The 27019-nt window shown below is 41.0% G+C and overlaps 1 protein-coding gene across 1 annotated transcript in view; it reads right to left on the bottom strand.

Moving 5' to 3' along the window:
* Window positions 1-27019, bottom strand: part of ncanb (neurocan b) — a 153554-nt gene that overhangs the window by 37574 nt on the left and 88961 nt on the right. The window contains exon 11 of the mRNA XM_047343242.1: window positions 3953-4066. Coding sequence (XP_047199198.1) covers window positions 3953-4066 — 114 coding nt within the window. The remainder of the gene's footprint in view (window positions 1-3952; window positions 4067-27019) is intronic.

Below are 27019 nucleotides of genomic sequence, written 5' to 3'. Positions count from 1 at the left end.
AAAAAAAAGTTGCGGCGCGATGAACGATGGGGGAAAATACAGTTTCTGTCTTTTTCACAATTTTTTTCTTTTCAGTCAGGCTGAGTAAAATTTGGCTTCCGCCTCCGCTGATTAGGCAGCAAACCAAAAAATAAAAAATAAACCAGCAGGAAGGACCCAACAGTGAGTTTCAGAGCTGGGACGAGATGAGAGTGAAACAACTGAGTGATGCCTCTGCTAGTGCCTATTCTTTAAAACAAATATCCATTCATTAATGAACCAGACAATTTAAAGAAAAAATCTGCAAAAGCACAGATTGAGCTGTTTTGCATGGGGGCTGAATCCACCAACTCCTTCCACAAATGTGTGTCTGTATGTTTATGGAATGCACCTCATGTGGCTTCAGACTTGGCATGTTTATTGTAACCACCATGATATCAACATTCATAGAATCACTTCATCTTAAGCAATTTGTCTTAAAGTAAAAGCACAAGATTTGTTTCGTTGAAGCAATGCTTTGTATTGCGCTGAATTACAGAGCTTTTAACTAGGAAAGTTGTGCAGTTGGTTCTGAAGATTGTGTCGATTGACTTCTGAAATAGTCAACATGCAATGTAAAGAAATAACAGCAGTTAAGTAAATTATTCAAACATATTCATAAACCGGACCCTTTAATAAAAGCAAATTCTGTTTAATTTTATGAAAAACTTTGACTGTAAAATCTTCACTGCAGATAAACCAGGTAGGATGAACACAGAGTGTTCTTACTTAACCCTGCATCATAGAAAGCTCTGCACAAAACGTCCAGCACACAAACAATAACAAGTGACAGTATTTTGCAGAACAGTTTGAGGAGGACTCACTAATGACAGGGAGAAATTCTGAAAAAGCTCTGGAGTGTATCAAAGAAGCAAGGATTCTTAAAATTATAATACACACGTATTATTCATAATATGGAATGGTAAGATAATACAGATCATTAAGAGTGTTTCATCTGTCAGTCAGAAATATCTGTCGGTCTGAAATGTAAAGAACGGGCACTGCACTGGTTACATAAAGCAGTGCAGACAGAGATCGAACCTCATTAACAACAACACAAACAATAAGTTGTTATACCAACTGTAATTGTAAAAAGTTCAGAGTAACCAACCATTTCCTTCTCTCTCACTACATCCAGCCCTTGTCAACTTACTATTATTGACTCTCAGATGGGATCACCATGGTAACAGAGCGAACCAGCAGCGGACCATATCTACCCAGCATCCGAGGCTGCTAGCTCACAATACATACACCTGAACATGCACAAACAAACACACACAGACACACACACACACACAGCTTGAGTACCCACAGCAAATGAGACAGAGAGAACCGGACCACTTTAGCGACAGAGACCAATTGGATGACATTTAAATGGATGAAAGCTTCGGTGGAGCGAATGAGTTCATTTCCAGCGTTCATGTCGCAGCTCAGACCTCCCTCTGGATATCAAACTGAGATCACGGTGAAATGGCAAAGCGACGCCTGTTGCGAATTGTACTTTCCACTGCCGAATCCTGTATTTCTGCAAACGCAGAGCAGTGAGAGATAAAAGCGACAGGGAAACAGACACTTTAGATCTACACAATCAGACCTGCTGCTCTCAATCAGCCATGAAGGCAGCAGCGCAGCAGGGGAGGAGACATGCGGAGGCTCCAGTGCATGTCAGGCATGCTGTAGTGGTGTATGTGTGTGTGCTTGCAGAGCTATCTTTGTGAGGACCGTTTTGAGCACAACCTACGGAGTGAGGACATTTTGGGCGATCCTCACTTTCTGACCCACTTTTAACGGCTGTTTCAGGATAAAGACTTGGTTTTGGAGTTAGATTTAGGTTAGGGTTAGGCATTTAGTTTGGATGGTTAAGGTTAGGGTAAGGGGCTATGGAATGCATTATCCCAATGACTGTGTGTGTTTGGGGCTGAGGAAATAAGAGAGAAAAAACACATTTCACAAAGACCATCCCTGATTTATAGATGCTGTACATTTAAGTTGAAAGTGCCTTAAAGTGAAGCACATTTAAACATCTCTCCAAATTCTGATACTGTACGTTCAGCGCTGTACTTTTGTTTGTTTATTTATTCATGAACTGTACCGCAGGAGGGGCATGAATATTGAAGAGGCAACCACAGGGAAATCACAAAAGTAAGAAACCAAAGTGACGTTTGCTGTGGTGAAAAATCAAAAAGGGCACCAAAGAGTTAATCTGGAGCGCTGTAAGATTAAAGGGACACTCCAGCAACTTCATGTTGTGCCTCCATGAAGTGGTGGGACGTGCAAGAGACCATTTATTTAAAAAAAACAGATCAGAACTAAAAAATCCTTGTTTTGAATCTGAATATGCGTAAAGTGTTCGAGTTAACCCTCTACCATGACCAATCTATTAAGATTGAGGAGGCGGGGCTTATGAAACACAACCACCCGGAAAGTTTGTGACAACTGTGTCCCCTCAAATACGTCAAATTCAAATAATGCTGAATCACCCAATGAGCCGTTCCTGTTAGAGAAACTAGCTCCGGGAATCTTTAATAATAAAGCAAACCTAAAAATGTGACGATTCGCAGGCAGTTTCTGGAACTGCAAGGTGCTTCTTTCAACTGTGAAGTCTGAGCGGATTCATGGATGTTTATTCGTGAAGGACATAAGGGAGATAATGATATACTTAGAAAGTGTAGGCCACGTTGAATCTAAAAATATCTGTGTCACGACGTCGTTGTGCTCAGATGTGACAAGTTATGACTCCTTCTATGCCTCCATTACAATCCACACAGTTTGAAAGCTTCTGTTTCATTCTACATGATAAAGTCACTGTTTTGACTCAGTGATTAATTTCAGTTTTTATGATAGAGTATTGTTAGAATAAAGTTGTAATTTAATGAGGAAAAAAAGTCTGAATATTAAGTCAAAAACCTTGTAATTTAATGAAAAATAAATCATAATATTTAAATAATTTAATGAGAAAAATTCATAAATTTATGAGGATAAACTTAATTAGAAAAAACTAATAATATTACGAGATTAAAGAAACATTTTTGTTTTTGTGCAAATAAGCAGCAAGGAAAACCTCTGCTCACTGGAGTTTCACTCCTGGATCCAAAGGCATAATTAATGAATCTTAAGATTTACTTTGAGGGAGGCTGACACATTATATCTAGTTTCATTCCTTATTTATTTTTCTTACCATTCTCTCTGTTTTCACCTTGTTTACTTTAACCTGCAGTGATCAGAAGGAAATATACAAATCTTGGCTACATGGGGAAACAAACTCCAGGCGGGAATCTGATTAAACTGATCAGGTTCTTACAAACGATCACGCTGAAGAAACAACCAAACCTAATTTCCACAACAGCTTCAGTTGTCCCTCAGTGTTGTTCTGCTCTGACTCGTCAGCCGTGTTTTCATGGAACGTGCATTAAGTGAAAGAGCCTCCTTCACCTCGCTCTTCTCACAGGGGAATTCCCATAATGAGAGACAGAACCAGCTGGACGCAGGTGTTCTGTATGAAGCCGATACATTATTCCACAGAGCCCCCCACGCATCCACCGTCTCCTCCTCCACCTCTTTGTCTACATTCACATCCTCATTCTCTACTGTCTGTTTAAACATCCTCATTAACTCTGTCTTTCTCAGCCGCCTTGTTTTCGCTCCACTTCTGAACTCTGGACTGCATCCATACCTCTATCCCTCCCTTTCCCCCCCCTCCTCATATTCATCCTACTACCTCCATCTGCTCACCTCACATTGCTTCTCCACCCTCTTTGTCTTAATTCTTTACCCATTTTTCCCCATCTCCTCTTTTTTTCTCCTCCTCCGTCATTATACTTCTTGTGCTACTTCTTCCTCTTGCTCCACTCTGCCTCCGCTCAGTACACACTCCTTCAGGAAGTGAATCGATGAGTGAAACAGCAAAGGAGTGTTTATTTATCCACATGGTTACCTTTCTCACAAGTAGCTCCTCCGTAGCTGGGCAGACAAAGACACACAAAGGAGTTGATCTCATCGATGCAGGTTCCTCCATTCTGGCATGGATTAGACTGGCAGTCGTCAATGTCTGGAGGGAGAAAGAGAAAAAGAGAGGGTGCGGCTTGGGTTAGATACAAACACACACACACACACGCACCAACAGCACTTTCCAAAGGAACACTATTTAAAATATCTGCTACAGCTCGTTACTGAACAAACCCAGGAGAGATCCAACTTTTGCAGAGATTATAAGTGTTTTTGAGAGAGTTATAATTAAAGTGAATTGATTGGGCTTCATCAGTGATCGGTTTGGGACGCACTGAAGCGCATGATGCTAATTGCGGGATGTTTACAGGGACGTGCTGCAGCTCTCCCCGCCATCAAACCCGAGCCATGAGAGTAGGCGAGGAGGCTTAAAGATGAGATGGAGGATGAGCTTCCATCTTTAAAAAATCAACACTCTTTGCTAGGAGCCACAAAAAACAAGTGCCAGTGTGTGTGTGATTGTGGACATCCCACATCCCTTTCAATGCAGTGTCAAAATTAAGTCTAAAAATGCTAATCCACACATGCATTTTGCAGAGGCGTTGCAGTGGTGAGATTACTCATTTGGTCAAAAATTGGTCACTGTGTTTCTCTGGCTGATCTGAGCCTGGGGGCAAAATCATTAAAACTGCAGCTGGTATCCCACAATCCTCCAGCATCACAAAAACTGAGCGAGTCCCTGGAGCTTAGGCAAGAGGTCACGGCATGAGAGGGGAGGGAGAGGGCGGGTGGAGAAGAGGGAGTCAGGCGAAAGTCTGAAAGCGAAAGAGTGAGGGAAGATGTGAGGAGAGGTGATGAAAACAAGGTTGGAGGAAGAAAAAGAGAGAGGAGAGGTAATATGATGCTATGAATCTGAGGAGCTGGCAGGTTTCAGGGTTGGATTACAGGAGCTTTGCAGGAAGACGTCATTTCAGGCCTGTTTGGATAAAACAGTGTGGCAGCTTCATTGCTGCGGCTCTGCTGACTGATATTAAAGGCTCCGGAGGAGGTGGAATGAGATGGTGTGTTGGTTTAGTGTGTCGTATATCATATATCCATGTATAACTGTCTGACTCATGATGGGGTGGAATAAGAAGAATATAAAAAAAGAGAAATAAGAAAGCAGGCAGAGCCAGAGAGAAAACAGCAAAGAACACGACAACAAGAAACTAGTTTGGTTAAAATAATGTGATATCAACATGTCCGACTTTTACGGGACAGGATAATCAAAAACTTGATCTCTATTAAGCTTTAAATGTCCACTTATTTTACACATGAAGTTTAGTTCAAATGTCACAAACATAAGATCTTCAGTTGTTTGAAAGGAGCTTGCTAATAGAAATACCGCAGATGATGTCATCGTGGTGTCATCAGGGTCAACACAGCTTTGGCCTCAGAATGAAATGTTGTGTGCATTAAAAAGTGGACGGTTCGGTATGAAAAAAGAGCAATAGGAGACAGAACGGTACATCTCAACCTCGAATGCCTCCATTTTTTTACTGTATTGTTCTTACAATGGTAATGTCCTCAAGTGCAAAACTAAATCGCTGCAGGAGCCTCTCTTATCTGCATCAAAATTAGGCTTCTAATCCAGGACCGAATACGTTTGCTACACTGCTGCCACTGGTTCAGCCTTCATCACACAGGGGGCAGGAGTAGAGGTGTGACAATCAATAAACATTTTTTTTTTTTTGTTAGCCACATTATTTGGAGGAAAGACTGGTCAAACCAATTAACGGATACATCAAGGACTGGTCCATGGTCTACTCCTCTCTAACAAGAGAATACTGAGCTACTTTCCACCAAAGTGATCCGAGTGTTAGTGCTGCTGGTCCAGATTATGTTCAATTTGCAAACCTTTTAAGAACCAGTTTGCTTTTCCATGGGCTAGAGCCGCCTTAGAGCCGCGCCATTACGTCACCAAATACGTCAGAGTCTACGTCTCTAAGTCTCAAGTGTATAAATGAAACCACAAACTGGCATTATATATTATTGATGCACACACTGACTCAGCTGACATCTCTGACCCGCTACAGTTTAAATGATGGTTTGTTTCTAACCACCACCAGGTTATGAACACTGATCCTCACATAATGATCGATATGTTTAATCATTGAGTAAAATATTTTTTTATAGAGGCGCATTCATTCTTTTATTCAGCCCCTCTGCTCCCTCGCCCCTCTCCCGCTCGCGACTCTGAAACCATCTTTTTGGAACCAGTTCTTTGGCTGTAGAGACACAAACAACTGGTTCCACATCAGGCATTGGATCCAAACTGGTTCTGGAACTGCCTTTGGTGAAAAAGGGTACCAGAGTGTTACAGTGTCGCTGTATTTTAGTCCAACCAAGTCAGTCAAACTAGTCTGAGGAAGTTAAAAGGTGTGATGACATGTGTGCGTGAATATTTGTATTTAGTGTCTCTATAAAAATTCAGTTTGATATTATTGCTATTGATATATTTTAAATCAGGCAGACAAAACACATGATTTCCCCAGATATTCAAAATCCTATTATTTCTGGTGCAGACCACAGGTGCAGCTAGAGACTGGAGCGAATGATGTGACACAATAGTCTGATATTAAATGTGACAACATGAGAACAGATCCCCGAATGAACCTCTGTGGTGTAATTGAAATATTCGGCATGATGAACGATAGACAGTGAAAATATCCCTCCCCTTGCACTCGCTGTGAACCAACAGACGAGCAGGTTGTCAGTACAGCTGTTTGAAAAAAAGAGAAAGAAAAAGCTACTGGGACTAATATGAGCCAGCATCTGGCCTCATTAAGTCCTGCAGCACAGGGGTAAAGAGTCGGACCACCCCTCGCATTTCAGGAGCACTGGGGTCAGAAGAGTACAGCTCGGACCATCCGCTATACAGTGGCCACAATAGGCAGGTAGATACAGTGGTATTATCCGTGATGACAACATGGTGCCACTGTGGGCAATTCAAGTTCAAGTTCACAGATATCTGAAGAAATTTAAACACAAATGGTACAAATGAATATATATATATAGACCAAACCAATCTTCAATGTGCTGTCCCCTTTGAAAACGTGTATTCAGAAAGACATTTAACTTCTAAAGATTAGCATTCTTAGTTTCTCAGAACCAGTTTCGTAGCCTTGGGGCAAAAACTCACAGTTTTTAATGAGATTTTCTGCAAACCTCTAAGAGCTTGATGAGATGGAGATGTTGATTAGCAGCTGAAAGAAACAGTAGCTCCGGGTTTGAGTGTGGTGAAGGTAACGCTCATGTGTCCTGTCTACAACAACACTGATAGAAAACAGAGCTGCGTCAATAAGTGTCCATGCTGATGCATCACTTGATCAGGTGTCCATAGTTTGTCCACCAGAGATCAAACAGACATACTGCATAAACAGGGAAACATATGTTTTTCCAATAATAAAATGTCATCTGCAGAACAGCGTTTTTCTCACCATCAGCATTTCACAGAATCAATTCAATCTATGGTTGTAACGAAGGTCACTCTCGAGAGCAACAGATTCAGAGTGACAGGACCACAGCGCGAGCGAGCACACCGTCAACAGCGCGGCACACACCAAGTTAAGATCTTTAACGTTATGAGAAAGTGTAAAAAAATGTTGGTTCATTATGTCGAGTGACAAATTAGAATGTGGCAGGTTGCCAGAGTCTGGATATTTCATTGGAAACCCTGACCATATTTAAGTGTATCATCATAACCAGTGTTTCTGTTGTGTATTTATATACAAAAACAAATCTATACAGATTTTAAATACAATCTTTTGTGTAAAAACTCTACAGGATATTCATCATCCTCATCTTCATCATTTGTTCATTTTGTCTGATATTTATTCAAAGATAAAGTTTTACACACAACATGCTGATTTTGTTATAATTGATTCTATTCAATTATGTTACTTAGTATTGAATACATCACTTTTTTATTATAAATTTATTAATAAACGTTAATGTTAAAAATCTGATATTGATCTGGTAACAATAAAAACATGCATCTGGAACAATATGACCTAAACTTAAAGTCCATCTACTTATTAAGTCACAGTGTTTCAATGCTCAAGAATTAAACATCTTTAAGTAACAAAAACCAAAACATGTTTTGAGTAGAGGAGGGACCTTTCATTGTCATGCTATAACTGATTTCATGAAGATATCATTATTCCTATCGCTATGCTCCATATGTCTGTGCCAACAGTGTCTATGCGTCTACCTCCCTTTGCTCTCCTCAAACAGAGCGATGAGGGCCAAATCACAGCAGGCCCACATCCACTCAAAGTCCACTCAGTCTCCACTCTGCCCAACTGGCTTAATGAGACAACCATCCAACTTAAGCAGGTGGCAGCGTGTGTGTGCATTTGTGGGTCTGTATTTGTGCATTTGTATGTGTGTCAATCACTCTCTGGCTCACTCCCCGGTACAACGAAATCAGGCCTGGGCACTAGCGGAGTCTCCAGGGGAGTGGAGGAGAGCAGTGCTCCACTTATCTGCTGGCTGAGAAACGGATGGGGGGGGATAAGCAGGTGCCAGCCACTGTGGTAATTGCTGGGTGCAGCTAACATGCTAGTGATGCTACTATGCTTCTTTCGGTCATTTGGATCTGTCAGGAGTGGCAGCAAATCACTGAGAGAAAGTTGATGAAGCTAATATAATGGCAGAGGAGTTTCGAATATGAAATAGAGGTTTAAATGTGATTCACCGCTGATTGGAAAATACATAGTTTGAATAGGAATGCTTGATTACAGATGTAAATATGTAACCTGCTCGGGTTGTTTATCCCCGGCTCTGACGAGTTTGAGGACGGGGGAACGGAGACAGGGAGAGGAAGATGGGGGAGGATGGCGAGAACGCGGCCAGACAAAGCGTGGGTGGTGTCAGCTGACAGGATATCTGGAGACTTACTGCAGGCATGTGTCGAAAACCAGGATATGAATAATTGAAAAGGGAGACAGAAAGAAGGGGCAGAGACAGAGAGCAAACAGAAAACAGGTGGGAGAAGGCCCTGGGCCACCCCCCCCGTTCCCCTCTGGGCTTTATTTGTCATGTCCAATAGATCAGATTCAATTCTTATAACCTGTGTGCTCCACCAAACCTGTGTCCAGCCCAGGATCAACCAGGACCCACTCGTCCGTCCCTCTGTTTCCGGCTCTGGCAACTCTGCAGCTTCTTTCTCTACTTTGCAACTCTGAGATTCATTCTTTCAATTCTCAACAAAGCCGCAGAGTTTGTAAATGCTGGGGCCAAATAAAAAGTAAACAGCTCTTTCTCCATTTTATAAACAACACCTCAAATGCAACCAGCAATTTCATGGCTATAAATCCTTGTAGATTTTGCCAGGGAGTCAAGCAGAGAGAGTCCACTCAGAGGGTAATAAAGGCTCAGAGAGACGGATTGCTGGGCTTGGCAATGCATTTAAACAAGATATATTATTTTAGTGGTCTAGTAACTGTGCCATAAAAAGTATGAAATGGTTTCAAGAGAGGGAATATGCAGTTCTGTAACTTTCTGCTGCCATCCAGCAGCTATTGTGAAATAGGAACAGATTTTTTGTAAAGGTCAAACTCAACTCTGCAGGATTCTAACATTACAAAGTCCACTTTAGAAACAGTCTATTCTACTATTAATAATTGGGAAGTGAAGAACATCCTCTGCTCAAATAATGAGGCAGAGTCCTGGCTAATAGTGGCCAATTTTGTGGAGGTCTCTTCAACTCCTGATATAATATATTCTGTTTAAATCAAATGTGAAGAGTCTAAGTGAGTATTAAAGAATCGTGGGAGTTCTATATATTAATTATAAGGCCACATTTGACACAAATGACAATATAAAGGCTTTTTTAAATGGATTTGATGTTGCTGGTTAAAACGTAGTCTGGACACTGTCAATCAAATCTAATCAAATGACACCAGCACATTCATTCAGAGTTTTTCAACATCATTTTCTTATTTAATTGTGAATATTTAATACTTTAGTGAAAGACTGACGGTAAATGGTCTGTATCTGTGATAGAGCTGCACGATATTAGGAAAACATGTGATATGCGATAACCTTGTTGAATATTGTGATGATGATATGACTTGCGATATATAAACAAATGCTTAGTCATACAGTGTTTTTGTTTTTTAGTGCTTTGGTTTCACTGCTTACACAGTAAGAGGTCTATGCAGACACTGAAAAAAAACTGAAAAGCATTATTTCCATTGCAACAACATGGTTTTATTGAAAAAATTACACCTGGCTACGGACGCAGCCCCACCAAGTCTGGGGCAGACACCCAGGGAGCCTTAGCTCCACTAAGTCCACTTACAGTGTTCATTTGGGGTCTTTTCATACATGTTTTGACCGTGAGAAGGTTTTTGTTTTTTTACAGTTTTTAGCGGCTCTGTCAGTAATTTACTGCTCCTCCCACTTGGGCTCAGTATCTTGCCCAAGGACAAGTTGGCCTGTGGAATGGAGGAGCCTTCTGGTTAGTGGACGACCCACTATTCCTTCTGAGCCACACCTGCCCACACCTCTGGTGCTTTATCCTCTGGCTGCAGTTATGCTGAGGAGCACTAAGGTGTGTCAGGACACTAGCACATCACTGCTGTGTTGGTACTGCTGAAAATTTCCAATAATTTGTATGTATGCTCGGTCTGTCTTTGGTTACTGTGCTTGTTAACTTTTCCTTAAACAAGAGTTATTTATTGAGAGGTGTATATTATGTTATATTCTCTGTATTTTGATTTTATTCTTTTTTATTTGATTGACTATTATATTTAATATTATTATTTTGCATCTTCTCTGGTCTACCTCATTCTGACTATCTGCTGTCATAATACTTGCATTTACTCTGTATGGGATCAACAAAGTTGATCTTATCTTATCTCAGTGATATTCAAATAAGATGTATGATTTTTTGGGCTTTTTTGCCCTGGTAACACCGTTTGCAGTAACACATGAGTTTAATAAGGTACTTGAAGACATTTCAAATATGACAAGCTGCGCAATCTTACATCTATTTTTTGTATCAACTGTAAAATGTAATGTTAAGGAAACGGCATTGTAAACATGTTAAACATTAGGATACTGGATCAGTAGAGTTCTCCTTATTAAGATGAAATGATTTTTGCCATCTGACTTCATCTGGTCATCTTTTTGATTGTGCAGCCGTGAGCTGTTTTGCAAATACCCTATTCTCTCCTTCAAAACACTCATAAATATTCACCCACGACATCAAATAAAAGGAAACGTCAAAGCGAGAAGCATCAAAGATATTTTTTAACTCGACATCTTGCTTTGACACAAAAATAGCTAACATTTCCTCTGTGGTCGTTGTCTTAAGAGGCTCATTCTGACTGTGATTTTAAGTGATTGCTGCTCCTGTGCCTGCTGTGTAGCTGAGTGCAGTTGAGGGGAAGTAAAGATGTCGGCTGCCCATTCTGAATGCTAAAAGTACGACAAATGTCTATTGAGAGGGTTACGATTACAGCCATTTGCTTGTTAACCCCAATGACTGTGTGAAAGAGCAGGGCAGTGAAATTCAGTGCTGCGTCTCACTTTTTCTCGATTTAAGTTAAAGGGGACATAGCATGCAAATTCCACTTTGTTAGTGCTTCTACAGGTTAATGTGGGTATCTGGCATGTCTACCAACCCAAAAACTCTGGGGAAAAAACACTTGCGCGTTTTGTTATAGTTCCTCTAAGTCAGAAACGTCATGCTTGAGCGACTGGGTGCGCTTCCTGGGTATTGTGTCGTAACAATACACTGGAAGTCTCCTACATGGTCTTGGCCCACCCCCTTCTTAATGAGTGAGGCCTGTGTGAAATGTAAAATGTCCCAGGCACGATTACTTTGGTCAATTGTGACTCCCCCAAAATGTGTCCGTTTGTTTGTTTGTAATCAAGATTACGCAAAAACTACTTGATGGATTGCAAGGAAACTTGGAGGAAGGATGTCAACAAATGTTACGAATGTGAAAAAATATCTTGGATTTGCCCAATGATCCGCACTAAAAATGTTTGGGTTCTTCCATGACCTATTCTGCATCCTTCCACCAAGTTTCACGGTAATCCATCAAGTAGTTTTTACATAATATTACTTACAAACAAACAAACAAAGCAACAAATAGACAGAGGTGAAAACATAAGCTTGTCGGAGAAGTTAAAAGAGAGATGGTAAGAGGTAAGAAATGTGAGCACTAATCAGTGTGATAAAAACTAGCTAAATTTACAAAAGTCCACTTTTTAGTTTGGTCCCATCCACTAACATGGAGGAGGCTGGATTTATTACTTATAATGTGACCAACCACCAGGGACGATCGGGACAACTGGACTTCACTGTTTGGTGTCATATTGTCCATCTATATATACAGTCTACGGTTACATGCATCAGAATTGTGTTGACAGTAATAGACTCACACAAGCAGAGTATAGTAGGTGAGCACAGAAATTCTCATTGTATGTTGAATTTCCTCCAGTCTCTTCAAACCTCCGTTTATGGAAGGAATGGACATGTGAAAAGCAGCAATAAGGTCTTGAGTTTGTCCTGACTGAGACAGAAAAGCACAAATGCCAGCCGTACAGACCAAACAGCTGTATGACCAATTACACAGAGAACCTTTGAAACAGTAAATGCCACCCGCAGACTTCACATCTGACACGGCGGTATGGAGGGCATGAAGGGACAATATTAATGCGGCACGAGAGGATCATATTTTTTTTTGTCAGTGACACATTCATTCGAGCACTATCCCAATCAGTCCTTCTGTGACGCAGGGCAATGCAGAAACACACTCGAACAAACACCGCGGGTGCCGGTCCGCCCTGTTATCAACCAACAGCAGTGACAGATCTAGTCAGCCCTTTTTGAATTCTCCTAATTGCCTCCAAACCACAGACGACATTATGTAAAAATAAATTGACATGACATGCTGTAAAATGGAGGCTTTGAAATGGAAATGTTTGCGAGACAAAGGTTTTTCACTAAATGGCTTTGTGTTTGTCATCCTTCATTGTGCGGGACCCTGGATGATTGACTTTCTTTGGCTGGCTGAGGGGCATTGACATTTCCATGCCCTTCTGCAAAGATGGATACCTTTCTATTGAACCAGCGCTCGTCACAACAGCGAGCCCACTCAATGGACCATGTTGTGTTGTGTCGATAACTATAATGTTGGTGTGTGTTTGTGTGCGTGCAGCGGCATTAATGAGCATGAGCATAAAATGAATTGACCCTCACCCTGACCCTATCTGTTAGTGTAAAGATTGTGTATTTAGTATTCGCGTGTGTTTGTGTGTGTTTACAGATTGGATATTCACAGCTGCAAGCATAAACTTAGTATATGTGTGTGTGTGTGTGTATGGCAAATAGTCAGTACATATGTGAAGTCACCATGTGATTCTCTAACCTCATACCTCTACATTGTGCATCTTTCTGTCCGCACACATTTTTGTCACATTTGGCAACAACACTAATATTTATTAATTACTGGATCAAATGACAACATGAAATCTGAAGAGGTTTTCTAATCACGATGAACCCACAAAGAATGATCATCTAACCCAGCAGTTTTCCTCTGTAAAACATTTTAGTGCCTTTGAAAGCATTGATTTGGTTTTCAAAATGATAATATTCCTCTCTGCAGGATTTTCAGTGTAAACAACACCAGTCCTTTATCAGGATCATTTAATATTTCTGTTTAACAGGTAAAGGAAAATGGTTAATAACAGTGGTTAGAGTTATGCATGCAAGTCATTGTTTTCCATTGTTTACCAACTTTAAAGAAAATCACTTTCATTGGTACAACAAAAATCAATTAGGTCTGTTGAAAGTGAAGTAAACAAGTTTTACTAACACAATGGATCATGCAGAGAAAACTTCATTAGCTGACAAAACAATCTTATCTCCAGGGTCTCTACTATTTGTCTACTCCTGTTTCCAAGCTCTAGAATAAATTTCACTCTCAACCTTTAAGCCGCATGGATGAGAAATCTGAGCTCAGAAAAAATGGAAATCTGAACTTTTATAACTCCACTAAAATCATGTAATATGATTGAAATGGACAAGACACCTGGGAAATGGATGTGACATGTTCAGTCATCTGTTCTGTTCAAGACTAAGAATGAACTTTTTCAGTGTTTTCAAGAGTAGTTAATCGATATGTATTGTAAAGAATAAGAAATATATGAGGTACATTCTGTGATCATAGAGTATAGATATTGTACTTGTATATCTGCGAGCACTCTGTGTTGAGCTGTGTGTGTGTCTGTCTGTGTGTGTGTGTGTGTGTAAGCAGTATAGTGTGGAGTCCTGTGCCTTCAGCTGTGTTTGGGTGCGGGTGGATTACAAAGGGATCAGGATCAGCAGGGAGAAGAGGAAACAGACAGACTACGCTGCAGCTCTGGTACAGCCCAAGGCTTTGTCCTGCTCCCCAGAGAGCGCACAGCAATGCAGATCAACCAATCTGAGGATCCGCACTCCTTCATCCTGGGGTTTCTAGTGAAAACAGGCACTCTGTTTTTTTCTCCTTCCCTTATACTTGGCTAAGACATTAGGATGAACAGGGATATGTTACCTCACCACTAGCCCCAGACGCAATTACAGCTAGCAGCCCAGACGATGTAGTGAGAGCCGCACGCAGGCAACGATCCAAATCGTCAGGGTTTACAAGATTTCCTTGAGCGTCGAGGGGGAATCGAGCAAAGTGAGCCTAAAACCTGCCTTGTAGACATTTCACAAAAAAATTCACACTGCGACATGAAATATAAAAACAGGAAAAGATCTCAATTCATGTGCTGCACTGTGGATTTGGGAATGTGTCAGTGACATGTGTGTTTGTGTGTGTGTGTGTGGGCGGATGCGTATGCCCACAGTATGTTTCAGACAGGTCTTCTCTTTGGTTGACAGCACCGCTGCAACAATCACAACAGCACTGGGAAAATGTAATGAGGTAAAGTGTCACAACATCTCACATCGCTCTGCTAGCCTTCAGCCCTGACAGCCCGACTCTGCTCACTGATGTTAAATGTGTGTGTGTGTGTGTGTGTGTGTGTGTGTGTGTGTGTGTGTGTGTGTGTGTGTGTGTGTGTGTGTGTGTGTGAGCCTGTGTGTGTTCAATGGCTCCGTCTTCAGTTAATATTTTGTGTGGGAGGGGGCCAGTGGAATAAAAAGAGCCAGGGACAGGAAATGTTGAGCAATGGGCCACATTGTCACCAGTATCATAAAGCCACACTCTATTTCTATCTCCTCACAGAGAGAGGGAGGGTTTAAAATGACAGGAAATGCAGAATACATCCAGACAATCATCAGATCTTATTTACTTTCACTCCCTCTCTCTTCCTCATTTCCTTCCTATTTCCACCTCCATCTCCCTTCCTCCTCCATTTCCCTCCACACTTTTTTGTTCATTAGTCACTTCTGAGTCTCTTCACCTTCTATTTTCTCTCCTTCCCTCTGGACATTTCTAAATGGCAAGTTTATCCTCCTTCGCCCTGTGAGTCTTACCGGGCTAATTTCCTTTGAGTCTGTGGGTTTACAGGTGTCCCTTCTGGGCTTGTGGTGTTACGAGTGGTGGTGGCGGCGTCCCTCAGGGCCGTGCAGGGTCTGGCCTGTTCTTTGACAACTTCATCTACCTTGGACACCCAAGGGTGATCATTAACATACCTCAACTCCCCTTAAAGGAGATACACACCCAACTCTTCAAATGGATTGCTCACACTGTCAAATCTCGCCTGCTGACTCCTTCCTTTTCTCCTCTTCTATTCCTCCCTCTCCTATCTTTCTTTCCTTCCTTACTTATGCTCTGTCCACACCATTCTGCATTTGAGCTTCTCGTCTACACGCAAACAGCCTTTTAATTCACTAAAACAGATTTTTACAAACGTCTCAGAAACAACAATGGGGCAACATTTGGGTTTCTCTTCGTTTGGTTAGCACTGCTAGGTCTCATTACACATTTCCACCTAAAGTTAGCATCACTGCACCACATCACCGACATTCACGGGTGTTGCCCATGTATTACTGGGACTGAAAATGTTCTTCTCTAGTATCCGACAGATTGTTAATGTAGACTTTATCGCCACCTACTGGCCCGACATGGTTGATTGAGTGTTTCTTGTATTCTCTGGTTTGTGGTTATATTCAAAGCAGTGTAGACAAGGCTTTAGTTAAATTGTTTCAATCTGTCATCATTCTTTGAATTCTCTCCTCACTCCCCTCGAAGACTTAATTTTCCTTCTTTCCACCTCATTACCCTGCCATCCTCCCTTTGCTCTTACCTTCCCTCCTTCCTTACTCACTTCCTCCTCTCTCTGTCCTTACTCCTACACGCTTAAGAAATGCAATACTTGTACTCTTAAAGTAGAGCAGGTCCCCAGAGGGATGAATGACAGGCTATTCTCTGCCTCCTGTCACTATTTCTGACATACTTAAAGAGCAAATCCTAGAGTTAAATTATCCATTTTTTCCTTAGTGGTGTCAGAATCAATTAATCACTGGTACCTTGTAAACTATAAGGAGGATTTCATTGTTTTTAAGGTAATTTGTATTTAACAGTCAGTCGTACTGAAGCCTGGTCAAGGACTTTATCTACTCAATCATCTTTGCTGTGTCGCCTTCTTTTTCTCGGCTCCTTGGTCTCTCTCTCATTCTTGACTTCAGCTATTTTTTTTTATCGCTGGTCTGCTAACATGAAGATAAGAAAAAAAAAATCCTCTTTGTATTACTGGGTCACCACAGTGTGTATGTATGTTTTTTTTATGTTTGTGTGACCTCTCATGTGAATGCAGCACATGTGATCTGTTCATCTTTATACTTGATGACATAAGTCATCAAGTATAAAGATGAACCAGTGTCCCAGTGGGCGAGTGTTTGTTGTGCCGTCGTTTCTGGAACGCTTATTAAAGCCCAGTTCCTGGTATTCAAGGGAAATCAATTTGCCCCGCTTTCTACGTGGCCGGCTTTTATATGCTTCACTGCCTCCTACAGCCGTCATCCAGTGTATGTAGTCACTGCCTCCATTCATCCAGAGCAACGCACACACACACACACACACTGACAGAGCTAATCATCAGCCACATGCGTGCATATTCTATACCTTAGCTGACGATTAAATTACATAAGGAGCGGTCAAAATGAAGTGGCAAGTGTGTGAATGTGTGTGTATAAGGGAGGGTGTGTGTGTGTGTGTGTTGGACAGAGAGAGTGAAAAAGAGATAAAGGAAGAGGGGTGAGTGTACTGGCAACTTTGCCAGCAGCTCATTAATCTGCACTGTGTTTATACCGAAGAGATACTGCATGCAGAACTCCCTCTCTCTCTCTTTCTCTCTCACACACACACACACACACACACACACACACACACACACACACACACACACACACACACACACACACACACACACACACACACACACACACACACACACACACACACACACAGCCCTGCAGCTCATTCTCATTCATCTCTGCAGCCTGTGTGTCCTTTGTCTCTCATTGTCCTGAGGAGTCTGCAGAGGAAAGAGCGTCCAAGCTGATTGAAAACTAGCAAATTAAATCGTTCACCTAACTCTAATCTAGTGTGGACAAAGTTTAACTGCTTGACGGTACACACACACAGGTGTCTGAACTTGTATCTGTGGGTCTCCATGTGCAGGTTGGAGGCAGAATGTTAGATTTTTTTAATAACAGGGGAAATTGTACATTTTTTAGACTGCATTTGTGTGTGTAAGTGTGTCAGACAGATTTTGCGTATTCATGTATCACTGCCTGAATCAGCTGCATTCCGAGCAGCTCCAATCAGGTCTTCCCGGTGTTGTTGGAGGGATCGGAGGTAAAAGCGTATGCGTGGTGGTGGGGGGTGTGGGGGTGCTGCCAGCCATAATGCTGACTGAGGAATCCAGCGGTGTGGATGAATTAATGAGGCATGTGAGTGCAGGCTGATCCAGCCCATCATAGCCTGTTAAGAGCTCCTGTGCCGCCGACAAACTGTGACAAACCGCCGGTCATCAATCACACACACTCCGCCATTTGCACACTCACTGTCCCGTCCGGCCCCATGCATGGCTCATCTGTGCCGAGTCATTTGTTGTGTTACTGTCAGACTGCAGCACCTGCTTAGGTAAACAAGAAATTTCAATTCCTCATAAAATGTTGTATTTTCACATTCTCTGACTATTTCATTGTGCCCTCATGTTTTTAGCAGAACAATTACCAGAGCTTAATCTTTGTTGTGTCAAAAATACAATGCTACCATACAGAATCATGTAACCTCAGTTTTTTTCCGTATGATCTTAACTTTTCAATGCTCGTGTGATCATATGACCATCTTCATGCTCAGCTGAGGTGATTATTATGTGCAGGGGAAGGGAAACTGTCACATGCACCCACTGTGGTGTTTGTCTTGCCCTTAATGCTCCATCTATTGAAACCTAGTCTGTACTCTGTTTTTGGAGATTGAGGCCGAAACATAGACTCAAGGAACAGTTTGAATTCTGGGTATAAAAAAAAGACTTGGGACTGAGATTGTTTCCACTTTCATCTGTATGCTGAGATACTTTAAGCCCCTTGCTGAACTGCCAGCATGTTTTTTATAGACACTTGAAAGTGGCCACATTCTTTTAGCCTTATGAATACAAATGTGTCCTGGGCCACAGCGACGTCCTCTGACCCATTACTGTTTGATAATGAACTGAAAACATTTTACTACTTCTCAGTGTTTCCCATGTACCGATTTATTTGTGACTGCTGGTACAATTAACACTAACCTCCACATATTGATTTTCTTTTTTTTTTCTTCTTTACTATTTCAAACGGCTGAAATAATGAATCATTCAAGAGTCAAGCTTCGCCCTGTGCATTGATTTGCTCGGCCACTCCTGGCCCCACTCTCTCTCTCTCTTTAAAGTCAGACTGGGTAAATGCAACATAATTTGGTCTTTGCGAAACAGAAATGACATACGTGCATTATGGCTAACAGGGCGGGAAAGTGAAGTCTGAGCACAAGTGTAATGGGAGTTGTATGTGGAGATGCATTCTAATGCCTTGAAAGAACTGACATACTCACAGCTCTCCACTTGTGATCATATCACTCGAGACAAATGTTGATTCCAGGTCCGATCAGGGTCTGGGACGCATTCTGCCACATTCTATCAGCAGTGTGAACACGAATGTGTCCTATTTCTATGTGTCAGTCTTTGGGAGGTGTTGATTTATTTGTGGCTACTGCCACAATATCAACACTTCCCAGCACATATTGATTTTCTATTGGTTCAGTTTTTTACTATTTTTAACGTGTAAAATCTTATAGCTTCCCACAGAAAATTGATTCAATCAGCCCCTTTCACCCCAGACCATAGCTAATGTTGAACAGGACCTTTGTTTCACTCATCAGGACACAAGCACAGATAAGAAATACAAATATCAAGTTCCTATAGAGTTACAGTATTTTTGCCAGGAAAAGGAAACAGATTTCCATTAAATATCTGACTTTCCAGTATTCCAGGAATCTATTATGTCTATTAGGTGTTGTTGTTGTGTGTGAGCCATCAAATTGTTCATCATTATATGAACCATTGTTTTATAATGGTGTTTTCTTTCACCCCTGTGGTCAATAAAAGCAACATTGCAGAAGAAGCAGAAGACAAGAAATAGCAGTAAAACTCCACAGCATATTGACCTAACTGCGAGAACTTGGAGAATTTGGAGCCAAACACATAAATCTATTCCCTCCTTAATGAAGTAATGAATGGGATGTCCTGCGGGGAGCAGCATGGCAGCAGCGGTGCAAGGGTTCTTTTACGAACCCTTGCACCTCACTGAGAATCAATCTGTCTGTTGGTTTCTTTCTTTTCTGGTTCTGTGCTTTGGGTTATAACTCTTTGCTATATCTTATACAGCAGCTCTAGGTCAAACATATTGCCAATTTCACTCTCTGCCTCAGTTCGCCCCAAAAGCCCCCAGATTCTTAGGGATCTGCCGACAAATACCTCAACAGCCTGTGTGTACCTACAATAAAACATTTATAATCCTCAGTTATACAACCTGTCCCTCCCCATTTCCCCCCTGTCATCTTTGACCTCATCGCTCAGATCTGTGGACACACTGCTAAGGTGCGTTAGGGGCCGGTTATATTATTAGCCTCAGCCTCATGAATCTTTCAGACTCAATCATACGAGCTGATGTGAGTGGAGTGGGTCCCAGAGGAGGAATTAGCTAATACAGAAACCCGGCAGGACCGTTTCTCGTGGCCTCTTTAAACATGAGCTATGCATTAGCTCTTCACATAGTCTTGAGCACATATTGGTTTTATATAGGACAGGCCCAAACAGGTGTGGGTGTGTGTGTGTGTGTGTGTGTGTGTCAGAGTCCATTTCTGGGAGAAAAGGAGAAAAATAGAGGATATTTTGTGCACAACCTTGTGAGCATATTTGGGGATTTGAGTCTGGATATGAGCGACCGTGTGAACTTGAATAAGTTTCATCTTATGCATCAGTACAGAGGCATTTTTGTATAAATAATTGTCTTGGTTTTTGATAGGAAAATAAAGAGCAGGAGAAGGGGTAGAGACATGAGCTGGGAGCCAGAGAGAGGTTAGAGGTGTTGGGTGAGTGAGGAAGTGCAGTGGCAGGAAATGAAATGTGTTATTTGGGAGAGATGCTGTTGGGGAGGGGGCCTGCTACAGACTTGTTCTCACCCCAATCTCTGCTCTGCCAAGCAATTTCAAATACGGCGCTACACTGTAGGTCTCGCGAAGGAGCAGCGTGGTGGTGGAGGGGTGAGGGGAGGAAGAGAGGAGGGCAGGGAGATGGAGTGGGCTGTAGAGGGGAGAGAAAAATGAGAAAAAGGGTGATAAAAGGAGGACAAAGAAAAATAGAGAGAAATGGAGGATTAATAAAAAATAGGAGAGTGGTAAAAAAATGACAAGAAGAGGGCGGGTGAGGCAGCAACAGGAGTAAAAATATGAAGATGTGGTCAGAGAAATAAATGTAAGGAAAAGAAAAATCAAATTCGATTCAAAGTACAGGGGAGGGATGGAGAGGAAGGAAGCGGCAGAGGAGACTCAGATCTAATCACCATGATTGGAAAAAGAGGCCAGAGTGTGTGGGGAGGTGAAAAATGAAATAAAAAAAATCAGGTGTGATGTCTGTTGAGCAGAAAACCAACCCTGTGGCCAGGTGCTGTACAAGATGCTGCTGTTCATTCTGTTTGGTGGAGGTTGACTTGGAACTTCTTTAAACGTTACTGTAGGTTTTCAGATGGTGATAAGAGTGTATAGGTGCGTGTTACAGTTATTAAACTCAACCGAGCCCGAGAGAAAACTGATCAAGCCCAAATCTGGGTCAGGCTTTTCCTGATAATGGGCATGTGCAGGATAAAAAATCAAGTAGATAGCTCGGCCAACATGGGTAGCATTATAATTTTTTGTACGTTTGCAGTGATTGAGATAAATCTGTGAATAATGAAAAATGTTTTTGGTCCAAAATTTTTGTCATATCTTTATCCCAAAATTGTGACTAAATTGTTGTCAAAATTCTTGGTCTACATTTTTTAATCTTAAATTTCTGTCAAAAATAAACGTCAATGTTTTTGTCCAAAACTTTGGTCAACATTTCTGGGGCTCAGATTAAGTATCCAAACTCTAGTGTGTACGCCTTTTCACACACGTTGTGTTACGCCCTCCTGCACTCTGCTCCTTGTTTCTGATTGATCTGCTTGAGGAGTTGTTAAAGAGCAGAGGAGCAATAAAGGAGGAATGTTGATAAGGACGACAAAGACAAAGACAATCCACACAGCCCACGAAGCGTGTCGCTTTTGTCAAAACTGTTGAGGCTCTGTGAAGCAGCTCAGGTTCTGTTATCTCCTCTAAGCTACAGAGAAAATGGAGGGGGGGAGAATCACACTGGTTGGTGGGAAAGATGGAGGAGAGGAGGGAGAACAGTGTTGATTAACTTGAGAAGAGAATAGTGTGATCAGAGTAATTCCCTCCTTTTTACAGGGATATTTTCCATCTTGATCCCACGACACATTCTTTGTTTGAAATGTGTTTCCTGTACAACAAACGGCACGTGAACTTGACAGAAATAGCAGCAGTTGTCAAAAAGAATACGATTTCAGTTTTAGAGATGATAAAGGAAAAAAGGAGACAATATAAACAGAAAGCTGTATCTTTACTTTTAAAACAATCACTCAATACTTTGTCTCTGTATCAGTAGGTTCTTGAATTTAAATAAAACTACGGGACTTAAAGCCCTTTTAATGCTGTAATATCAACATGTTTACTGCAGGCACAGGCTTTGAGAAAAGGAAATGTGTGGGAGTTTATGTCCCTTCATTAATTTAACTGACATGCCAATAACGTGCTGTGTTGACCTGATTTTCCATGTGTGGAGAACAGACGCAAAAGAAAAGAGAGAAAAAGTGAAAAGTGGTGCTATGAGGAGCATGCATATGTATGTATGCTCCTCAGCTTGTGTCGGTGCTTTGACTGGAACAAACACTCTGCATAGTTGTCTGTCTGTGATTCTAACATCTTGAAAGTAAAGTTGTCTGTGTTGATGTTGGCAGCTGAACAATGAGCTGAGGAGGGCCATGTGGTTGAAAAGCTTCAAAACAAGCTAGTAAATTGACCTTGAGTTAAGATATTTTTAATCCTCTAATGTTTCCATAAAGCAATGAATGAACTGTCACCTGCAGAGCTGTGTAGTGTAGATTAACAGTGTACGTTTGCAGTGCTTGAGATAAATCTGTGAATAATGAGATATGACTTGTCATAGCAGGAAAATGAGTTTTTGATGAGTTATTCTGTCGGCAGTGTGGCAGTGAGCCAGACATGCAGAACAGGCTGTGATGCCGATACTGGTCCACTGAAGTCAGTGTTTTTATTAGTTACACCTTTATTAGTGAATAAAGCACGGTTTACTTGGAGAAAACTTGTGCGACATGTTAACATTTTTGTGGACTTTCATTGAAGCTTAAACTGGTCAGCACTTCACTGTGTGTTTGTTTTGAATTCAAGAATTACGTACACTTGCCGAATTGTCAGTCAAAACATTTTCAGATTACTGGCACATTAATGAATTTCAAAAAGAAAGAACAGTGGTGTTTTTTACAGTAGACATTTTGGCTTGTCATATTTGAAACAGTGCAGGTATTGATTGTAATGTTTAGTTTTCATGTTACACCGGTGATTTTCCTACTTGACCCAAAAAAGTTTTAAGTTTGTTTTAAGTTAACCACATGGAAACAACTTTATTACTTAATGCTACACATGTGTAGTTTTAGAAAGTAAAGTTTCCAAATTGAAAACTGTAGTAATATACATGTAGCCTACTTTGTCCTGGTTACATGCTGGTATTGGTTTCCTGTCCATACTACTAAATGTATCTGAGAGCTCCGAGGCAGACAGTTTCAGAAAACATGAACAAATAGATAAAAAAACATGTAAATCGAGATTGTCATCAATTCAGCAACACATGCACAGCAATACAAAATGTAATACAAGTATTTGTTTATGTTGTGAGTATTTGGTTGTATTATATTTAGTTGTGGGTATTTGATTGTATTTGGTCCTGCTGTGAGCATTCGGTCGCGTTGTGAGTATTTGGTTGTGTTACAAATATTTGGTTGTGTTGTGAATATTTAGTTATGTTGTGACTATTTGGTTGTGTTGTATGTGGTTGAGTTGTAAGTATTTTGTCATGGTGTGAGTATTTGGTTGTGTTGCGAGTATTTGGTCGTGTTGTATTTGGTTGTGTTGTGAGTATTTGGTCGTGTTGTGAGTAATTGGTCGTGTTGTGAGTGATTGGTTGTGTAGAATTTGGTTGGGTTGTTAGTACTTGCAGCCCTTTTCTATTTGCCACATATGTATTGTCAAATCGATTCAGGTGTTTTCTCTATTGACACGTTGTTTATATGTGTTTTCTTAAGTTGCAGTGTGTTGAGCTCTCAGGGGAACTGTATAAATGGCTTGTTTGAGCTGCATTTTTAGATTTATTTCCAAAACATATATAACCTGTGAAGAATATTTTGGACAATGCGATTGAGTATACTCAACGACCCGGAAAAACGACTCCCAGTGAAACCAACAGCAGGGTGGGCCCAGACTCTCAGGTTAAATTAAACGACTCCTAACCACCCTACAAGTTAAATACCTGGGGCTCCCAGCACTCAGTTAGAACTGAAGAGGCCTCTTGGATGAGAGGTGAAACGTCTTCAAGTAACTCAACCAAGTCCTGTTGACCTGTCATTTAGCACTTGGATATACCATGACCTGGATGACTGAGAATCTTCACAGACATAATGTCATCCTAATGAGTTCACCAAAACTGATTGAGGTCTAATCAATCAAAGTCAGTACAACACCTCTGTACCATGGTTGTGTGAGGGCTGTACAGGACGGTGAGCCTCTTTTTTACTTGCTTGTACGTCACTGCTTATCTAGATTTTTGTGTACATCACAGGAAGGATTAGAGACACTAAAACAGAGATATTTGACTATTTTATCTGAACATCTTCAGCGGCGTATAATCCCTGAGGGTGGCTTTTTTTTTTTAGTTGTTTATTTTGGGCTATATTTTATTCTGTCATATCTGTGAAAAAATGTTCATTCCAGCTGTGGTGAAGGAAAATATAATTCATTACTGTATCTCACCACATAGCCATCAAAGTGACAGGCTGTGTTGTGTCTCATTAATCACTTATTCTGCTGCAGGATTCAGGCTTCACCAACTGGTTCTAATGATCAAAAGGAAAGAACAACCTCGAGCTTAGATTCCTTCTTCTTCTTTTTTGGCATTCCTGCCTTTATTATAATTTTTCTATAGACGTGTAGAGAGACAGAAAAAGCAGGAGAGAGGGAGAGGGTGACATGCAGCAGGGTACGAGACAAAATTAAGAGTTGGTGGAGGCTCCAGTATACATCCTTCTCAGCAGTGGTAAATGAGGAGCCGGGGTCATCTCTCTCCGAGGCGAGCCAACCTGCTAGGCTAACCATTAGCATAGGATAGTTGCAAGTATACATACAGCTTGCTCAAAAAACAACATACAAACATGGCTATTTCACAGTAAAAGCTCTTTTATAACTGGTCACATGATGACTTGAGCTGCATTTTTCTTTCCTGGCGTGCTTGGTTCAGGTATCCACACTCTAATAAATGAAACAAGTTTGACTTAATCACTATATTGTCTTACATATAAATGGTGTCATTACAGAAGTGGCAGGTATGGTATATTGTAATACCTTGGATGACAGTTATATTAGTCAGCTTAAAGCATATATTCAAACCATGTTCCTTGTGATCTTCTCAGATGGCATGGTATTTAAAACACAAAAACATGTTACTAAAATTACTGCCAGGAAAATATTTTTCTGAAATTTACCCACATTTCTCAGTGTTGACTTGTTTATTCCATGTTTTACTGTTTTATCTTGCATGCAGCCCTGCTACTATCATGGAGATCCTTAGAAAAAAAAACTTATCTGCACTAAACCGGCAACCAAGATACAGCTACTCCAACAACAAGCCATTAAAAACAGAACGTCATTATCTGTATTCCATTATTGTCACAATGACACAACAGTGGCATCATTCGTTTTCAGTGAGAACGCATGCAAAGCAGCTTTAACTGTGAAAATCACGAGCCATGTTTCCACGTATATTTAGGAGCTAGCTTAGGTATGCTAGTGGTTAGCATTTTAATGCTCAGGGTTAGCCTAGCATTGCTAATGATAATCAAAGTCAGTTCCATATCTATTGTGGAGGTCGTGGAGGTAAGAATGTTACTTTGCCAACCACCTGCTGACTCGGTGCCATCTGCAGTAGGTTCTTGAGGCAGCCTGCTGGGTTTCATGGGATTCAGCCTTTACATGTAGTACGTACTCTACTCTACAAGGGAAGCGACAGTTAAGCTTACATTTCTGTGGGTGTTTTTACATTATTACTTTCGCAAAGGAGGTTCGGATTTCTTGCATTTCTTTGTCTATTCTGATCGAAAAAACTACTCAACGGATTTCCATGAAACTTTGTGGAGGGTTGGGGCTTGACCCAATGAGGGGCCATATGTCGGAGTGGATTTAGATAAACAGGTGGAACTTGAAACTTTTAAAAAACTTTCTTCAACATGGCAAGATAAGGCATTAGCCTTGACAGAGGTATGCTGGTACTAATACCATTGAATGAGTTAGAATGATTACTACTACTAAGTAAGAACTTTACAAAGATAAGGATCTAGTGGGGCTGGAGTGCGAACGCTGAGAAGTCCACACTATCTTTTCCCTCTCTCCCTCTCTCTCTCTCATAAATATTAACCACTGACTCACAGTAGAAACACAAGCCATTAATAATGCAGCTCCCCAAAATGCATCTTCCCAAATAATTGCAGCTAGCAGCCAGGTCCTGGAGACAGGATCACTGCAGCTGTGGTGCCACTGCCTCATTTTGACTAAATAATGATTTCACATGGAGAGCGGCAGCAGAGCAGAGGATACTGGTGAATATGCCTCTCTGGCTCTATCAACAAGAGGCCTAGAATAAGCTCAGCTGTGTGTGTGAAATGCAACACAGAGATTATGACCCACTGTATATTTCCTACAGCTTAATTTGTCTGTGTTGTGTCGGTTAAATTGTGGTTGTATATATGCTGTTTCAAGCAATTAACCTTTTTGCCTTTAGCTATGATTAATATTAAAAAATATCAGATTTGCAGCAGTTCAGTGACATAATAACACTAAAGTAACACCGGAAAAAGCAATTAAACACTCCTGAGAGAAGAAGGCTGAAGGAAAGTGCAGAACTAAAATATTTTTCTCTTAAACTGTCGGCGGAAATGTCTTAGTTTATTCCAATAGCCTCTCAAAACCAATACGTTTTATCTATGTCAATAAAAAACACCAAACAAATTGATCGCAACAGATCATTGCAAAATACGTGTGTAATTCATGCAGTTAAGATACATTTGTCACAACTTATTGATCCAAAGCTTCAATGTTGATTGCTCTCCGATGATGTTAATGCACACATACATCTATCAGATAAACAG

This window comes from Hippoglossus stenolepis, chromosome 14 (genome assembly GCF_022539355.2).
Source record: "Hippoglossus stenolepis isolate QCI-W04-F060 chromosome 14, HSTE1.2, whole genome shotgun sequence".
NCBI classification, from domain to species: Eukaryota; Metazoa; Chordata; class Actinopteri; order Pleuronectiformes; family Pleuronectidae; genus Hippoglossus; species Hippoglossus stenolepis.
This window is presented reverse-complemented; position numbering and strand designations above follow the sequence as displayed.